General features: G+C 51.6%; 1 protein-coding gene across 1 annotated transcript in view; it reads right to left on the bottom strand.

Annotated features, from left to right (window-relative positions):
* Positions 1–19,059, bottom strand: part of LOC147093435 (uncharacterized) — a 104,029-nt gene that overhangs the window by 36,406 nt on the left and 48,564 nt on the right. Inside the window, exons 2-3 of the mRNA XM_085974211.1 lie at positions 16,604–16,809; positions 15,696–16,444 (exon numbers count right to left, since the gene is read on the bottom strand). Of these exons, the coding sequence (XP_085830337.1) occupies positions 15,696–16,444; positions 16,604–16,809 (955 nt within the window). The remainder of the gene's footprint in view (positions 1–15,695; positions 16,445–16,603; positions 16,810–19,059) is intronic.

Raw genomic sequence — 19,059 nt, forward strand, 5'->3', positions numbered from 1 at the left:
GACCTTCCTCCTCCAGACCTCACGTCAGTGAAGGCGCTGGAGTCGGGATGGAGATTTCGCCAGACGTCCACCAAGTCAAAGGACCTGACCAGGTTCCTCAACTTCTCCACCAACGCCAGGCTGCGCGGGAGACCCGAACAGTCCCTCGCCTCGAGGGTGCAATTAAAATCTCCCCCGAGGATGACACACTCGCCGACATCGATGGAGCCCAGAAGAGCGGACACTTCTTCAAAGATGCACACTTGCTGCGCACCAGCCGCAGTGACCTGAAGCAAGCGGCCCGGCACATGCTCCTTGACCCACAAGATAACCAGCTGAAAATGCAGGGCCAGCAAGATAGCCACCCCGCTGGAATAGTTGGAGAGGTGACTCATGCTGACCCCTCCTTGCCACTCCAGGAGCCATGTGGCCTCGTCCCCTGGAACGGTGTGGGTTTCTTGCAGGAAGCACACCGCATACCTCCCGTCCCGGAGGACCAGGAAGTTATTAAATCTACGGCGCGCATCTCTACTGCCGTTGATGTTGAGGCTGGCTATTGTTATCTTCATGACAAGAGTATAGTGCAACCTCTACTTAACCTAACGGGAGGAGGGAGAGCGGCCGCTATTCGACTGCCACTCCCTCAGCAGCCCAGTGAGGAACTTGTTGATCCAACGCTGCTCCCGTGGCCCCGCGCCCTCGTCCGCGCCCATGGATTTGACAGCGGCACGTACGGAGCTGACGAGCAGCACCAGATCCGACCATCTGTCTAGGGCCTTGGAGGCAGGGCAGTTCTTTTGTACATGCCCCACCTCCTTACAGGCATGGCACTGCACACCGTCCGATGTCCAAAAGCCGCGGTGGGCAGCCCCCTCGTGGCACACGATAAAAGTGCCCTCGGTGTCCTCCTCCTGGGCCAGCTGAACAAAAAGCTGGTGCTGGAAGGAGAAGATGTGCCGGAGGCTGGCCTCCCTGCATCCGAGCGGGATGGGTGTGATCCCCGATCTCACCTCCCCCAGTTGACGTAGGTGGGGGGAGGAGGAGCTCAGCCAAAACAAAGGGCAGGACGTTTGACAAGATGATCCTCTGCACGGTGGCCTTGAGAGGATCCACCGGCAGGAAGGTCTCGCCCACGTTGAGCCCCTTGGTTACAGCCAGGGACACCGTCCACTCCGCTGCCAGGAAGAACACCGCCTTGCCGTACATTTTCGAGGTGGCGATGATGGCTGAAGGGCCGACAACCCCAGCCATGGCCTTCACGCACGCCTCGATAGTCATGTTGGGGTGAGTGTAGCTCTTCACCCCGTGTTTTTTAGTGATGAGGCGGAATGGTGACGGGGCAGCAGAAGCAGCGGGAGCAGCCGTGGCCGTGGCTGCCACACTTGCGTATAACCTTGCTGGCCCCGTCACCGGCGATGATGTGGTCGCCATCGTGGGGCTACACCCACCCAAGTCACAGGCCTGGTGATGTTAATGGCCTCAGTGGTTGTTTCCCTGAGCAGAGGGAGCTTTAAAAGTGAAGGCACACCTCTCCCCTTGTTGATTAAATTGGGAGAGGGGCACTCCCTCCTCTGCTCAACGGGCAATTAATGGATATGAGGTGCCTCTTAGAGAGAGACAAAGAGAGAGAGAAAGGGGGTGGGAAGGATGGAGGCCGCAGGGGCTGGGTCTCCACCCAAGATGGTGGGTGGGTGCTCGCAGGGGTGCACTCTCCAAAAAATAAGTCTCTATTGATGGTCTTCTTGTGGGGGGAGAAGATGTCTTCACCTGGGAAAATAAAGCTGGAGAAGCCCAGGCTCAGTCCACCACCAGGTCTTAACGATGTGATAATTAAATGATGACTTTGCCTGGGCAGCTCCAGCTGTCCCAGGCCAAGCAATAGGGAGGGGTGTTTGCTAGTGGTGTGTGTGCCCTAGTTTTTACAAGAGGCACACATGCTCACACACACCCCTAGATGTTTTCTTCTCCTTCTTCTTTCCTCCCCCCACTTAAATACAAAGGCCTAGAAATTCGGTATAGCCGCATTTGGGGCGCTAGTCCTGGTGAAGCGCAAAGTTTAGCGCCAGGTGCAATTTAGCGCCACCGAGCGCGATATTGGGTTGCAGCGCCCCTAAAGGTGATTGCGGTGCTAAATCAGTTGCTGCACACTACCCTTAAGGTGCTAACCCGACGGCACAACCCAATTTCACGGCGGCAGGGCGCAGCAAGGGTGCTGTCAATAATCACTTTCCCTGAGACACACTGGCGCCGGCCAGCTCTTAAAGGGGCAGGTCAATTGGCATCACCAGACACACTCACTGCCTTGTAGGCCTTCAAAGTGGTGGGAGCCTACCTGTGGCGCACCAGCCTAGCAAGACATGGAAAGGGTGAGGCAGAGGGCGGAACGCCTCACTGATGGGGCATTGGATGCTTTGGTTGGCGCAGTGGAATCAAGGCCAAGGAAGATGGTCGGAATGTTATTTATGTTTTGGACAGTCTCCCGGGTGTGAGAGGCAGTTATGTGTCAGTGTATTAGTTTTGCTTTCTGTTGCCATAGCTTTCTCATGTTATTTTGTGTAATGAAACTCTTTCTTCATTTACAATGGCCATGTCTGCTATTTACATGCATATTGCCCTTCAAAGGCTTGGGGGTATCAGACTGGTTCATTCCTGTTCTTGGAATGGCAGCAAGCATTCTGTGAGAGGGGCCTAGAAGCTACTTCTGATCAGCCTCTGATGCGCAGCCTGAGAAGAGCTGCTCGCGTAGAAGTTCAGGCCAGCAGGCATCTTCTCAGCCACCGACAGAGATGTCCTGCACCTTATCTGAGGCTGCAGATCTGGCTGAAGCAGCTGGCACAGCTCAGTCACCACCTCCTTTCTAAATCGCAGCCTTCTGACACACTACTCCTCCGACATGTTCATGCAGGAGAACTGCTGTCAGAAAACCCTGCCAGCGTAAGGTCTGCTGTGGCGACATCTGTTGGCCCTCCTCCATCTGGCCATGCCCACCTCCCTCTCCCAGCGTCTCAGTGCCCTTTCCAGATGATTCAGCAGCAGGACGTTCCCCTCCAATGCAGCCCCCATAATAAGTGCCCACAGGAAGGTTCCCTGTTGTTAAGGCTCACCAACAGCAAGGTGATGGTCAGAAGGCAGAAGTTCGTCTGCCTGCACTGGCTCAGTTGTCAAATGGCTCTCAGTGTGCAGCTCAGCAACTCTTTGTAGCTCTCGAGGAAGTTGTGCTCCAAAAATGGCTGCCGCTTTTAAACCACACCAGTCCCCTTTAAATAACGCTCCTCCAGCCCGAGAGCGACTTGGTAAGGCCCAGGTAAGCTGTCACTATTAGCGCCAGGCGCTACGGAGGGGGGTGCCACTGAATTTCCGGTCCGGGGCGCCCAAAATGCGTTGCACACTCAAATGACGTCATAATCTGCCTGCGCCCATGAGCGGGCACTAAGATTTAACGCCGGTGCTAAATGCATGCTCAATATGGGGCGAGGCGCTACGCCCACCCGGAAATTGGTTAGCGCCCCACTTTTCAGCCTCTTTAGGCGCTAATCTGTGGTGCTACCAACTGAATTTCTAGCCCAAATTTGTATTTAAGTGGGGAGGAGGAAAGAAGAAGGAGAAGAAAACATCTAGGGGTGTGTGTGAGTGTGTGTGGCTCTTGTAAAAACTAGGCCACACACACCACTAGCAAACAACCCTCCCTATTGCTTGACCTGGGACAGCTTGAGCTGCCCAGGTGAAGTCATCATTTAATTATCACATCGTTACGACCTGGTGGTGGACTGAGCCTGGGCATCTCCAGCTTTATTTTCCCAGGTGAAGACATCTTCTCCCCCCAGAAGCAGACCATCAATAGAGACTTATTTTTCAGAGAGTGCACCCCTGCGAGCACCCACCCACCATCTTGAGTGGAGACCCAGCCCCTGCGGCCTCCCTCCTTCCCACCCCCCCTTTCTCTCTCTCTTTGTCTCTCTCTAAAGAGGCACCTCATATCCATTAATTGTCCATTGAGCAGAGGGGAGAAGGCCCCTCTCTCAATTTAATCAACAAGGGGAGAGGTATGCCTTCACTTTTAAAGCTCCCTCTGCTCAGGGAAAACAACCACTGAGGCCATTAACATCACCAGGGGCCTAGTTTTTACAAGAGCCACACACACTCACACACACCCCTAGATGTTTTCTTCTCCTTCTTCTTTCCTCCCCTCCACTTAAATACAAAGTCTTTATGAGAGTGCACCATGAAACACCCACCTGTAGAAGTTTTCCAACGGCTCTCCCTCCTTCTGAACAGATGTAGGATGTTTGTGTTTCTCCCCTCTCTCCCTCTCCTGTAATGGAGACCAGTTGGGGTAACAGTGATGGAATGGCTTCCCTTTGTTGTTAGCTCTGGTCTGGTCTCCTGGTCTCTCCTCTCCTCTGGCACCCCAATAGTAGCTGCAGCAGCAAAAGATGTGGTCGCTCCTCCTGGACACAGAGAGAGAGACCTCACCTGTCCTCTCCTCTCCTCTCCTCTCCTCTCTTCTGGCACAGCAGCAGCACAAGATTCCTGGCTGGCTCTCAGGGATCCCGGGGTTCATTTTTTCTCTTTTATTTAAATCTGGTAGTACTTGTTACAACTCATCAATTACATGATAAATCCATTACATTCATTAACCACAATAAGGCTAAGCCTTAAAAAACAGCTTTAAGATTAACAGTACAAATACAATAATAAATTTTTCCAGACAAAACCAATGTCAACAATACAGGTACCCGTAGTAAAAAACAATACATCCCAGTCCTACTGGCAATCTAGTAACTCTTCATTTTTGCTTGGTATAACCTGTTGTCCTTTTAAAAATTATAACATTCAAGTACAACAGTACTTATACAACTCATCAGTTACATAGTAAATCCATTACATTCATTGGCCAATTATGTTCAACAATATAAATACAACAATAAATTTTACAGGTAAATCAATAATGTTTACAGTACAAACTGCAACTATTTAATAAACCAAGAATCCATACACACCAGTCCAACTGGCATCGTTCAATCATTCATTCCTCCATTCGTCCATTCGTTCGCTCAAGCGTAAGTTCCATTGTGCATGAATGTGTACATGTGTGCCATTTCTATCTGCGTGCATGCGTGCGTTCGTTCATCCGTCCAGCAGGCTTCGCACTCACCAAGCGGGCCTTCATCCTGGGGAGCGAGGGCCCTTCATTCGGTCGAATGTATGTTCCATTGTGTATGTGTGCATATCATTTGTCTACCTGTGTGCATGCGTGCGTTCGTTCATCCGTCCGGCAGGCCTCACACTCACCGAGTGACCCCCATCCTGGGGAGCGGGCCCTTCATTCAGTCGAACGTAAGTTCCATTGTTTATGCGTGCATATCATTTGTCTACCTGTGTGCATGCGTGCGTTCGTTCATCCATCCGGCGGGCCTCACACTCACTGAGTGACCCCTGTCCTGGGGAGCGGGCCCTTCATTCGGTCGAACGTAAGTTCCATTGTGTATGCGTGCGTGCGTGCATATATTTGTATCCACATGCGTGCGTTCACTAGAGCATTCGTTCGTTCGATTAAGGAAGGCTTTAACACTAAATAACACCACAATATACAAAGTCCGACAACCATATCAAAAAATCACTTAAGACTTCAAGTAAATTACTTTTAACCAGAACCCAAAACTTCTTCAAAAAACAAGTAATACCAGTTCAACGCCAGTCCTATTGGCACTCTAATAACTCCTCGTCTTCACTTGATGTTATCCAACCATATAATATCATAATCCTTATCCACAGTCTTCAACCTTTCCACAGAAAAGAAGCCGACCACTTTCTCAAATCCCGTAAAAGAGGAAAACGAGTACTCAAATTTCCTTCTTCTTGCTGTTATCACTCACAGGACCCAGCCATCAAGACATTGGTTATTCCTTGCTGATATACCTTGTTTTGTCTTTTATTTTCCTCTTTTCCTTTTTCACTTTTATCCCGTTCTCTTTTCCCATCTTATGGCTGTTCAAGCACCATACCATAGATAGGAACAGTCTGTCTTTCCTCCACCAAAATGGCAGCGCACAAACCCGCTCCCATCACCGAAACAAAGCCTCACAGCTGCCACCAGATGAAGCACAAGCGGGGCCGCTGGAACTCATTCGGGCCGGAGACCGTACTTCAACTTTAGAAACCGTGCAGCATGCTCACCCACAGCATCTGCCGACTCCGCTTCTGTCGACCAGCCGCTCCGCCCTGGGCCCCCCGCCTGGGGTCCTTCGCCCTGGGCCGCCCGCCTAGGACACTCTCCTCTGGGTCTTCCACCCTGGGCCTTCTGCACTGGGCCCTCCGCACTGACATTCCCCGTGAGCAGCCGGGGTGTGGAGCAGCCCGTTCACACAGCACCGAGCAGAGCTGAGCTGCTGAGAATCTCGCAGCCTCCCCCGGGGTTCATTAACCCGCTCCCTGAGCTCTCTCACCTGATGTGTCAGCGGCAGCTGCCAAGGTCCGCGCATGCTCAGCTCACACTGCCCGGGTGATTGGCGGGAGCTTCCGACCAATAGGGAGTGAGCGGGGCAGGGCTGAAGGAGCGAGCCGGCGGCGGGTCCTCCAACCAATCGGGGAGCCCGAGGGGCGGGACTAGCGCCGGCTGATTGTCTGACCGCAGGGCAGCGAGTTTCTCCAGTCCCTCGTTCAGGGCCCGGGGCCAGGGGAGGCTGTGGGCCTTTATTCCCCGCATTGGACACAAGGCTCTTTGTCTCACAACACACTGGCTCAGGTTTTAATAGAGACTTTTTTAATTCATCAATAAAAGCAGATAAATCTCATGGAACAAAATATTTAATATTTGGGAGTAAAAATACTGTTATTTTTCCTCTGTGGAATTTGTTAGTTTCCGACAATAACAACGATTTGTATTTATAGAACGTATTTAAGGTAGTAAAATGTCCCAACGTCCTTCACGGGAGTGTTATAAAATAAAATTTGACACCAGGTACAAACCAAGCATATTCCCATAAGGAGGAAAGATGGGGCATCCAAAGCTCAAGCTCCCTGGATGACAAAGGATATCGAGGTTAGAATAAAACAGAAAAAGGAGGTTTACGACAACTGTCAGGTACAGAATACAGTCAAAAACCAGGAGAATGCAGAGAGCGGGGGGGAAATTGAAAAAGGATATATGAAAGAAAGACTTGCATTTATATAGCGCCTTTCACGACCACCAGACATCTCAAAGCTCTTTACAGCCAATGAAGTACTTTTGAAGTGGAGTCATTGTTGTAATGTGGGAAACACGGCAGCCAATTTGTGTTCAGCAAGCTCCCACAAACAGCATTGTGATAATAACCAGGTAATCTGTTTTTGTTATGTTGGTTGAGGGATAAATATTGGCCAGGACACCGGGGATAACTCCCCTACTCTTCTTCAAAAGAGTGCCATGGGATCTTTTACATCCACCTGAGGGAGCAGACGGGGCCTCAGTTTAAAGTCTCATCAGAAACAGTGCAGCACTCCCTCAGCACTGCACTGGAGGGTCAGCCTAGCTTTATGTGCTCAAGTCCCTGGAGTGGGACTAGAACAACCTTCTGACTCAGAGAGCAAGTGTGCTACCCACTGAGCCACAGCTGGCACAAGGGAGAGAACACAAGAAGAGATTAGTGGGTAATATAAAAGGGAACCCAAAAATCTTTTATAAACATATGAAAAGTAAAAGGATAGTTAAAGGAATGGTGGGGCCGATTAGGGACCAAATAGGAGCTCATCATATGGAGGCAGAGGGCGCGGCTGAGGTACTGATGCGCTATCAATAACTCAAAAGACTGAGATTAAGCGAGTAATTAACAGGCTTTTATTAACAAGAAAATGAAGGTGTGCCTCGAGTGGTCGACCGGTCCAGAATACAGAGGGACTGTGGAGCAGTCACCTTTATACCTGGACTCGTGGGAGGAGTCAGCCGAGAAATGTACAGGCATGTACACAGTGGAATACAAACAGTGGTTTACCACATTCACCCCTTGTTTAAAAATGAGTCCGGCAGGGTGAAGTGTATTAAAAGTTAGTGTATTGGAGTCTCTCCGGAGGTCTTGTCTGCCGCTGTGATCGACGTGGCGATGGCAGGGGTAGTGAAGCTTCCGGCGTCGAGTCCCGCGTAGGCTGGGGCACTGGTGTGTAGTCCTCGGAGGTGTCGAGCGGGTCGCAGGGCCCAGGCCCGCCGTCTGCTGGGGCTGGATATCGGGTCATGGGGGCGGTGGCAGTGGGTAGTGGGATACTGCGGCCCCCGAGGGTGCGAGGTCTTGTATGGAGACTGTGTCCTCCCGCCCGTCCGGGTACGCAATGTAAGCGTACTGGGGGTTGGCGTGGAGGAGGTCGACCCTTTCGACCAGGGGGTCCGTTTTATGGGTCCTCACGTGTCTTCTCAGTAGGACCGGCCCTGGGGACGTCAGCCATGGCGGTAGCGATGTCCCCGATGTGGACTTCCTTGGGAAGACAAACATTTTCTCATGAGGGGTGGCGTTAGTGGCAGTGCAGAGCAGTGACCGAATGGAGTGGAGCGCATCGGGGAGCACATCCTGCCAGCGGGAGGTTGGAAGGCCCCTAGACTTTAAGGCTAGCAGGGCGGCCTTCCAAACTGTCGCATTCTCTCTTTCCACCTGTCCGTTCCCCCGGGGGTTGTAACTGGTGGTCCTGCTTGTGGCAATGCCCCTAGCGAGCAGGTACTGATGGAGTTCGTCGCTCATAAACGATGAGCCCCGGTCGCTATGGATATAGCTGGGGAAACTGAACAGGGTGAAGAGGTCGTTCAGACATTTAATGACCGTGGCACTGGTCATGTCCGGGCAGGGGATGGTGAACGGGAAACGGGAGTACTCATCAATAATATTGAGGAAGTACACATTACGGTCGGAGGAGGGGAGAGGCCCTTTAAAATCAACGCTCAGGCGCTCGAAGGGGCGAGTGACTTTTATCAGGTGAGCCCTGTCTGGTCTATAAAAGTGCAGTTTGCACTCAGCGCAGACTTGGCAGTTCCTGGTCATGGTCCTGACCTCCTCAATGGAGTAAGGCAGGTTGCGGGCCTTGATGAAGTGGAAGAACCTGGTGACCCCCGGGTGGCAGAGGTCATTGTGGAGGGCCCGCAGTCTATCGATCTGTGCGCTGGCGCAGGTGCCACGCGATAGAGCATCCGGGGGTTCATTGAGCTTCCCGGGCCGGTACAAGATCTCGTAATTGTAGGTGGAAAGTTCGATTCTCCACCTCAAGATCTTGTCGTTTTTGATTTTGCCCCTCTGCTTGTTGTTCAACATAAACGCAACTGAACGCTGGTCAGTGAGCAGGGTAAATCGTTTTCCGGCCAGGTAGTGCCTCCAATGACGCACAGCCTCCACAATAGCCTGGGCCTCCTTCTCAACAGCGGAGTGTCTGGTCTCCGGGCCCTGGAGGGTTCGTGAAAAGAAGGCCACGGGTCTCCCCGCCTGATTGAGGGTAGCGGCCAGGGCAAAGTCGGACGCATCACTTTCCACCTGGAAGGGGATGGATTCGTCCACTGCGTGCATGGTGGCTTTGGCAATGTCTTCCTTGATATGGTGGAAGGCTAAGCGGGCCTCTGCCATCACGGGAAAAGAGGTGGACTTGATCAGCGGACGGGCCTTGTCTGCATAGTAGGGGACCCACTGGGCGTAATAAGAGAAAAACCCTAGGCACCTCTTCAGGGCCTTGAGGCAGTGGGGCAGTGGGAGTTCCATAAGGGGACGCACCCGGTCGGGGTCGGGACCGATGACTCCGTGTTCCACAACACAGCCAAGGATGGCGAGGCGGGTTGTGCGGAATATGCACTTCTCCTTGTTATACGTCAGGTTGAGGAGTTTGGCGGTGCAGAGGAATTTTTCGAGGTTTGCGTCATGGTCCTGCAAGTCATGGCCGCAGATGGTCACATTGTCCAGATATGGGAAGGTGGCCTGCAACACATTTTGATCGACCATCCGGTCCATCTCCCTTTGGAAGACGGAGACCCCGTTGGTGACGCCAAAGTGAACCCTAAGGAAGTGATGGAGGCGGCCATTTGCCTCAAAGGCAGTATACTGGCGATCCTCAGGGCGGATAGGGAGCTGGTGGTACGCTGATTTCAGGTCAATGGTCGAGAAGACGCGGTACTGCGCGATCTGGTTGACCATATCAGCTATACGGGGGAGTGGGTAAGCGTCCAGCAGGGTGTAGCGATTTATTGTCTGGCTGTAGTCGATGACCAGGCGCTGCTTCTCGCCGGTCTTAACAACCACAACCTGGGCTCGCCAGGGGCTGGTGCTGCCCTCAATAATCCCCTCCTTCAGGAGCCGCTCCACTTCGGTTTTAATGAAAACCCTGTCCCTGGCACTGTATCGCCTGCTCTTTGTGGCGATGGGCTTACAGTCGGGGGTGAGGTTAGCAAACAGTGGGGGGGGGGGTGACTCTGAGTGTGGAGAGGTTGCACCTGGTGTGCGGCGGGCAATTTGGAAGCTGCTGGCTGCGGACTGTGAGTGGGGGGAGGGGTCCACCGTACGCCATCGTAACACTTTTAAGGTGGCACTGAAAATCTAACCCCAGTAGAATGGCAGCGCAGAGGTGGGGCAGGACCAGAAGTTTAAAATTATCGTACACAGTCCCGTCTACAACGAGTGTCACCACGCAGTAGCCGCCAATGTCCGCCGACTGGGACTCAGAGGCCATAGAAATCCGCTGGTGCGCAGGCAGGACTGGGAGAGAGCAATGCCGCACCGTGTTGGGGTGGATGAAGCTCTCCGTGCTCCCAGAGTCAAAAAGGCAGATTGTTTCGTGACCATTTACCTTATTGTCCATTGTGGACTGGGCCAGCTGGTGCGGTCTCGCTTGGTCCAGCATAACGGAGGCCAGCGTAGGGGTCGGTGTGTCGCTGCGGGTATCAGATGAGGCGGTGTTGGGGGCCTGCTGCGTCCCGGCTGTCATCCAAGATGGCGGCGTCCATGATCCCCGTGTGGCTGGAGGCGTCCAAAATGGCTGCTGTTCCGGTGGTTCGCACATGGCTGGGGGGGCCCAAGATGGCGGCCCGCACGGCCCACACGCGGCGCTGCTGGGGTTCGGGGTGGCTTTGGCCCTGCAGACGCTGGCGTAGTGTCCTTTCTTCCCGCAGCCCGAGCAGATCGCATTTTTCGCCGGGCAGCGCGCTCTGGGGTGTTTGGCCTGGCCACAGAAGTAGCATTTCTGGCCTTGGGGCACTGCTGTCTGGCCTTGGGACACTGCTGCGGTAGTTGGGCCGTTGCTGGGATGTGGCTGGGGTGGCACGGCGCTATGAGACGGTCCTACCGTGTCCCAGGCTGTCGTTCCCCGCGGCATCCACGGTGCAGAGGAGTAGGCGTCCATGCCCCGGTAGGCTGCGTCCAATGATAGTGTGAGTTCAGAGGCCTTGTTGAGATCGAGGTCACTCTGCTCCAACAGTCGCTGTCGGGTGTAATTGGACCTGTGGCCCGCTACAAAAGCGTCCCGGATAAGTTCCTCTGTGTACACGGCGGCCTTTACATCCTTACAGCCACAGGCCCGGCCAAGCACAGACAGTGCCTGAAGGTATTCCTCGGTCGATTCCCTAGGTTGTTGTTTGCGACTCCCCAGGAGGTGCCTAGCGTACACCTCGTTCACTGGGCGCGTGTACTGGTCCTTGAGGAGCTTGATAGCATCCGCGTACGAGGTCGCGTCCTGGATGACCGAGTACACTCGGTGGTTCACTTTGGAGGTCAGGACATCCAGTTTGTCCTCGTCCGATTTGACCGTTTCAGCGGAGGCGATCAGAAATTTTTCAAAACACCTAAGCCAGTGAGTAAACTTGGTGGATGAGTCCGCCTCCCGATGATCTAAGTCCAGGCAAGCTGGTGTGAGGATCTTCTCCATTATAAAAATCTTGTTAATAAAATTGATGCGCTATCAATAACTCAAAAGACTGAGATTAAGCGAGTAATTAACAGGCTTTTATTAACAAGAGAATGAAGGTGTGCCTCGAGTGGTCGACCGGTCCAGAATACAGAGGGACTGTGGAGCAGTCACCTTTATACCTGGACTCGTGGGAGGAGTCAGCCGAGACATGTACAGGCATGTACACAGTGGAATACAAACAGTGGTTTACCACAGGTACTGAATGAGTACTTCGCATCTGTCTTCACAAAAGAAGAGGATGAAGTTCATGTCGCAGTAGAGGAGGGAGGAGTAGAGAAATTGGATAAAAATGGATAGAAAGGAGGTGGTAAATAGGTTGTCATCACTCAAAGTTAACAAGTCACCCAGTCCAGGTGGATGCATCCTAGATTGCTGAGGGAAGCTAGGGTGGAGATAGCAGAAGCTCCGACCACAATCTTTCACTCTCCCTCAGATATATGGGAGTGGTGTCAGATGACTGGAGGATTGCAAGTGTTACACCCTGTTTAAAAAAAGGGAAGAGGGATAAACCTGGTAACTACAGGCCAATCAGTCTAATGTCAGTGGTGTAGGTGGGCATCCTTTACCTGGTTTATGGTAATTTACCTGGTCAGGCAGCCTTTGCCACTGCACTGTGACCAATTCCAATCAGCGGTTTTGAATCGCTAAATCCCCCCCGCCTCCAGTTCTGACTTGAGGAACTTATAATTAATGATATATTAAAAACGGACAAATGGTCTGGATGCAAGAAAGTGAAATTTTATTAAAACTAAAGAAACTACACCACACGATCAAAGTAATCATGGTAAAATTGCTTAACAGGGGAAGGCAGACGGCAAAAACGAGGGATAAATGGCTACAATGTTAACCGTACAATCTTAGCAACATTTCCCTTAAATGACCACCCCTTTACTTCTCACTAGATTGTCTTGCTAGTGGGTCAAAACCTTGCTCACCTGCAGTCCAAAGAGTAAGAGACAAAAAAGGGGGCAGAGGACTTCCTGGGCTTAATCTTTATACCCTGGGAGTCCCTGCTGTTTTCGCACCGAAAAGGTCCGTGCGCAATTTCACGCCGAAAAGTCCGAATACACAAGAGAAGGGCTTTTAACTTCTTCCATTCATACATGGAGACATCACATAGTAGAGTCAATTTCAGTAAATGGATGTCTGTAAACAACCCATTGTGCTTGCTGTCCGATGATTGGCTGATTCAAACGGGCTACTCCCCAGTGTAAACAAGCAACTTGTAGGTTACCGGACCCGCCCAATACCACAGGGTGACTGACAGCTCGGGCTGCATTCAAACTTACTACAGGGCAGCGCTGAGCTTTTCATATGCTAACAGCCTGTCTGTCCTTTTCTGCTGCCTTTTAAAATTCTGTTTCCATGAGGTCTGTTCAGCCATTTTTATGCCCTGGGCAATTTAAACAGTCCAAAACTCAAGAGTACATCTTTTAATAAAATGTACAATCTTAAAGTGTGTGATTTTCACAAAGTTCTTTGATTCCAGTGTCCAAGTGCTGCCTAGCTTACGAGCTTTTCAACACAGCCTTTTGCGGTTCTGGGTATGTTTTAAAACATTGTCCAACCCAGAGACAATTTAAATCACACAAGTCTTCGTCTATGATGTGGATTAATATTTCCCGATCTTCGGGGGCTGGGGGATTTTGCGACCCCTACAGTGGTGGGTGAACGACTAGAGACCATTGTCAAAGACAAAATTAATTCTCACTTGGAGAAGCATGGATTAATAAGGGGCAGCCAGTATGGATTTGTTAAAGGTAAATCGTGTCTGATTAACCTGATTGAGTTCTCTGATGAACTGACAGAGGGTTGATGAAGGTAGTGCAGTAGATGTTATATATATGGACTATCAAAAGGCATTTGATAAAATACCACATAAGAGACTTACTCTGAAAATAGAAGAAGAGGGAATTAAAGGGCTGATGGTAATTTGGGTATATAATTGGCTAAGGGAGAGGAGGCAGTGAGCAGTGCTGAGGGATGTTTTTCTGACTGGAGGGAAGTATGCAGTGGGTTCCCCCAGGGGTCAGGATTAGGACCATTGCTTTTCTTGTTATATATAAATGACCTGGACTTGGGTATAGGTGAACAATTTCAAAGTTTACAGATGATACTATTTACTATGTTGCCACGTTTTGTGAGTGTAGTAGTAGCAGACTTCAGAAGGACAGAGACAGGCTGTGAAATGAGCAGACACAAGGCAGATGAAATTAAATGAGGATAAGTGTGAAGTGATGCACTTTGGGAGAAACAACAGGGAGAGGCCGTATAATCTAAATGGGACTAGTTTGAGGGGGTGCAAGAGCAGAGGGACCTGGGGGTCCATATTCACAAGTCTTTGAAAGTGCCACGGCAAGTTGGTGAGGCGGTTCAGAAAGCGTATGGGATACTTGGCTTTGTAAATAGTGCCATTGAAAACAAAAACAAGGAAGTTACACTAAACCTTTACAAATCACTAGTTAGGAACATAGGACAGGAGGAGGCCATTCAGCCCCTCGAGCCTGTTCCGCCATTCAACGAGATCATGGCTGATCTGTGGCCTAACTCCATACACCCGCCTTTGGCCCATATCCCTTAATACCTTTGGGTAACAAAAACCTATCAATCTCAGATTTAAAATTAACAATTGATCGAGCATCAATTGCTGTTTGCGGAAGAGAGTTCCAAACTTCTACCACCCTTTGTGTGTAGAAATGTTTCCTAATTTCACTCCTGAAAGGTCTGGCTCTAATTTTTAGACTATGTCCCCAGTCCTAGAATCCCCAACCAGCGGAAATAGTTTCTCTCTATCTACCCTATCTGTTCCCCTTAATATCCTGAAAACTTCGATCAGATCACCCCTTAACTTTCTAAATTCCAGGGAATACAACCCTAATTTGTGTAATCCCTCCTCGTAACTTAACCCTTGAAGTCCAGGTATCATTCTGGTAAACCTACGCTGCACTCCCTCCAAGGCCAATATATCCTTCCTAAGGTGTGATGCCCAGAACTGCTCACAGTGCTCCAGGTGTGGTCTAACCAGGGTTTTGTACAGCTGCAGGGTTTTGGCCTCAGCTGGAGTCTTGTGTACAGTTCTGGGCACCACACTTTAGGAAGGATGTCAAGGCCTTGGAGAGGGTACAGAGGAGGTTGACCAGGATGGTACCAGGGATGAGGGACTTCAGTTATGTGGAGAGACTGGAGAAGCTGGGATTGTTCCCCTTAGAGCAGAGAAGGTTAAGAGGAGACCTGATAGAGGTGTTCAAAATGATGAGGGGTTTTGATCGAGCAAGTAGGGAGAAACTGTTCACTCTGGCAAGTGGGTTGGTAACCAAAGGTCACAGATTTAAAATAGTTACTAAAAGAACTATACGTGAAATGAGGAGAATTGTTTTCATACAGAGGGTTGTCCAGATCTGGAACGCACCATCTGAAAGGATGCTGGAGTCAGGTTCCACAGGAACTTTCAAACAGTAATTGGACGAGTCCTTGAAGAGGACTAGTTTGCAGAGTTCTGGGGATAAAGCTGGGGTGTGGGACTAAATTGGACAACTCTTTCAAAGACACGATGGGCGGAATCACCTCCTTCTGTACTGTTAGATTTTATGATCAGTGTGAAGTCGCTGGTGTTTCAGCAAGTTGGATGACTGAGTGAATCCCTTCCCACACACGGAGCAAGTGAACGGTCTCTCCCCAGTGTGAACTCGCTGATGTACCAGCAGGTAGGATGACTGAGTGAATCCCTTCCCACACACGGAGCAGGTGAATGGCCTCTCCCCAGTGTGTAGGTGTTGGTGTCTCTTGAGCTCCCGGGAGCTTTTAAAACTCTTCCCACACTCAGAACATTGAAAGAGTCTCTCCCCAGTGTGAACTTGCTGGTGTCCCTTCAGCTCCCCGGAGCTTATAAAGCTCTTCCCACAGTCAGAACATTTAAAGGGCCTCTCGTCAGTGTGAACTCGCTGGTGTACCAGCAGGTTGGAGGGCCGAGCGAATCCCTTCCCACACACGGAGCAGGTGAACAGCCTCTCCCCAGTGTGTAGGTATTGGTGTGTCTTCAGCTCCCCGGAGCTTTTAAAGCTCTTCCCACAGTCAGAACATTTAAAGGGCCTCTCGTCAGTATGAACTCGCTGATGTGTCAGCAGGTTGGATGACTTAGTAAATCCCTTCCCACACACGGAGCAGGTGAACTGTCTCTCCCCAGTGTGAACTCGCTGATGTACCAGCATGTTGGATGACTGAGTGAATCCCTTCCCACACACGGAGTAGGTGAATGGCCTCTCCCCAGTGTGTAGGTGTTGGTGTCTCTTGAGCTCCCGGGAGCTTTTAAAACTCTTCCCACACTCAGAACATTGAAAGAGACTCTCCCCAGTGTGAACTTGCTGGTGTCCCTTCAGCTCCCCGGAGCTTATAAAGCTCTTCCCACAGTCAGAACATTTAAAGGGCCTCTCGTCAGTGTGAACTCGCTGATGTGTCAGCAGGTTGGATGACTTAGTAAATCCCTTCCCACACACGGAGCAGGTGAACTGTCTCTCCCCAGTGTGAACTCGCTGATGTACCAGCATGTTGGATGACTGAATGAATCCCTTCCCACATACGGAGCAGGTGAACGGCCTCTCCCCAGTGTGAACTCGCTGGTGTACCAGCAGGTTGGATGACTGAGCGAATCCCTTCCCACACACGGAGCAGGTGCACGGCCTCTCCCCAGTGTGTAGGAGCCAGTGTCCCTTCAGCTCCCGGGGGCTTTTAAAGCTCTTCCCACAGTCAGAACATTGAAATGGTCTCTCATCAGTGTGAACAAGCTGGTGTCCTTTCAGATACTGAGCACTTTTAAAGCTCTTCCCACAGTCAGAACATTGAAATGGTCTCTCATCAGTGTGGACAAGTTGGTGTTGCTTCAGTTCCCCGGGGCTTTTAAAGCTCTTCCCACAGTCAGAACATTGAAATGGTCTCTCCTCAGTGTGAACAAGCTGGTGTCCCTTCAGATACTGAGCGCTTTTAAAGCTCTTCCCACAGTCAGGACACTGAAATGGTCTCTCCCCAGTGTGAACTCCCTGGTGTGTTTGCAGGTGGGATGAAAAAACAAATCCCTTTCCACACACGGAGCAGGTGAACAGACTGTCCCTGGTGTGACTGCGCCATTGAACTTTCAATGCAGACGGGGAACTGAAGCCCTTCTCGCCGTTCCCACCTTTACCCGGTTTCTCCCCGGTGTGACGGTGCACGTGTCTCACCAGGTCAGGCGATCGGCTGAATCCGTGTCCACACACTGAACACGTGTGCGGTTTGTCTGCGTTGCGATCCCTGCTCTCTCCTTCCATGTGAAAAGGCCGATGATATTCAGGTCCTGATGAATCCAGCGACTCTGTCAGATCTTGACGTGATGTTTGGTCTGAGCTTCCCGCCTGTAACTGCTCCACTTCTATAACCCTGTAAATTGAGATCAGAAAAGGATCAGAGGCAAACTGTTGTTTAATTTCCCCCTTTCCGAACCTAGGGGCAGTGAAGCTGATTTTCAGGCCCCAGCTGCTGCACAGGTTGGATGAAAGGATCAGCAGTAATGGTGGCTGTAATACCCAGAAGCCCCCGGCTCTGCAGAAAGTGCTCTGTTGACTCTGAGTCCTGCGCATGTGCTCATGGCCCCCGTGCTCTCCCTCCTGCTCTACAATCGCCCGTCCCGATCGGTCCGCAACACGCATGCTCAGCGCACAAAACCCCGCGGTTGGAACATCGGGCGCGCGTGCGGAGCCACAACATCTGGTACACGTGAGCGGCTCAGCTGGGGGCGAGTCGGTGTTTCGCCTCAGCCGCCAGGGAGGTGCGCATGTGCAGGACGACCCAACATTCTTCCCGTCAGCAATCACTCCCTCGTTTCTTTAATAAAAACAGAAAATGCTGGAAATACTCAGCAGGTCAGGCAGCATCTGTGGAGAGAGAAAGAGAGTTAACGTTTCAGGTCGATGACCATTCGTCAGAACTGCTTGCCCTTTAGCGTCAGCCAGTGGCTCAGTGGGCAGCACTCTCGCCTCTGAGTCAGGAAGTTGTGGGTTCATGGTCCCACTCCAGAGACTTGAGCACAAAAATCCAGGCTGACACTCCAGTGCAGTGCTGAGGGAGTGCGGCACTGTCGGAGTTGCCGTCTTTCGGATGAGATGTTAAATTGAGGCCCTGTTTGCTCTCTCAGGTGGATGTAAAAGATCCCATGGCATTATTTCAGGAAAGAAAGACTTGCATTTATATAGTGCCACCAGATATCCTAAAGTGCTTTACAGCCAATGAAGTACTACAATGAAGTAGTCACTGTTGTAATGTGGGAAAGAGCAGGGGAATTATCCCCAGTGTCCGAGCCAATGTTTATCCCTCAATCAACATAAAAAATGATAGATTATCTGGTCATTATCACATTGCTGTTTGTGGGAGCTTGCTGTGCGCTAACTGACTGCCACGTTTCCTACATTACAACAGTGACTGCACTTCAAAAGTACTTCATTGGCTGTAAAGTACTTTGGGACGTCCGTTAATGGTGAAAGGCGCTATATAAATGCAAGTCTTTCTTCCTTCACTGGTCTCACCAGCGACCTCTTCTGGCGGTTGGTTGATTGACAGCCGAGAGTCCGCGCATGCGCACAGGGAGCGGCGGTTTGGGTCAAGTCCGACACAGCGACCCCTCCCGGTTCGCAAGGGCAACAACCGCGCATGCCCAGAGGACACCAACCCCCCTCCCCCACTCGGAGCTGCGCCTCCGCCTGCGCACTCGGATCCTCTCGGACGGAGTCGGCGCGGGGCCATTCCGGGGAAAGGCCTTGGTGTCGGTTCCAGAGTCGCGATCGGTGACGCGAAGTGAGTTTTCTCCGCTCCGATTGGGTGGAGAATGGCGCGGGGTGGATCGGGAGAGAATAGAGAGAAATAGAAAAACCTCAGAGTCCGCGAGGCCCCGGACCGAGCGGCGGCACTTGGACGGTACACGTGATCTCCTCGGGGACACGTCACCCGGGCCCGCGGCCTAATTGACGGCAGCTTCCCACCAATAGGGAGCGAGCGGGGCGGGGCTGGAGGAGCGAGCCGGCGGCGGGTCCTCCAATCAATCGGGGAGCCCGAGGGGCGGGACTAGCGGCACCCAGTGGGTGGGGCTGGAGGAGCGAGCGGGCGGCGGGTCCTCCAACCAATCGGGGAGCCCGAGGGACGGGACTAGCGGCACCC

The sequence above is a fragment of the Somniosus microcephalus genome, unplaced genomic scaffold (assembly GCF_052327205.1).
Source record: "Somniosus microcephalus isolate GS21.2 unplaced genomic scaffold, FLI_Smic_1.0 unresolved_chr1, whole genome shotgun sequence".
In the NCBI taxonomy this organism is placed as follows: Eukaryota; Metazoa; Chordata; class Chondrichthyes; order Squaliformes; family Somniosidae; genus Somniosus; species Somniosus microcephalus.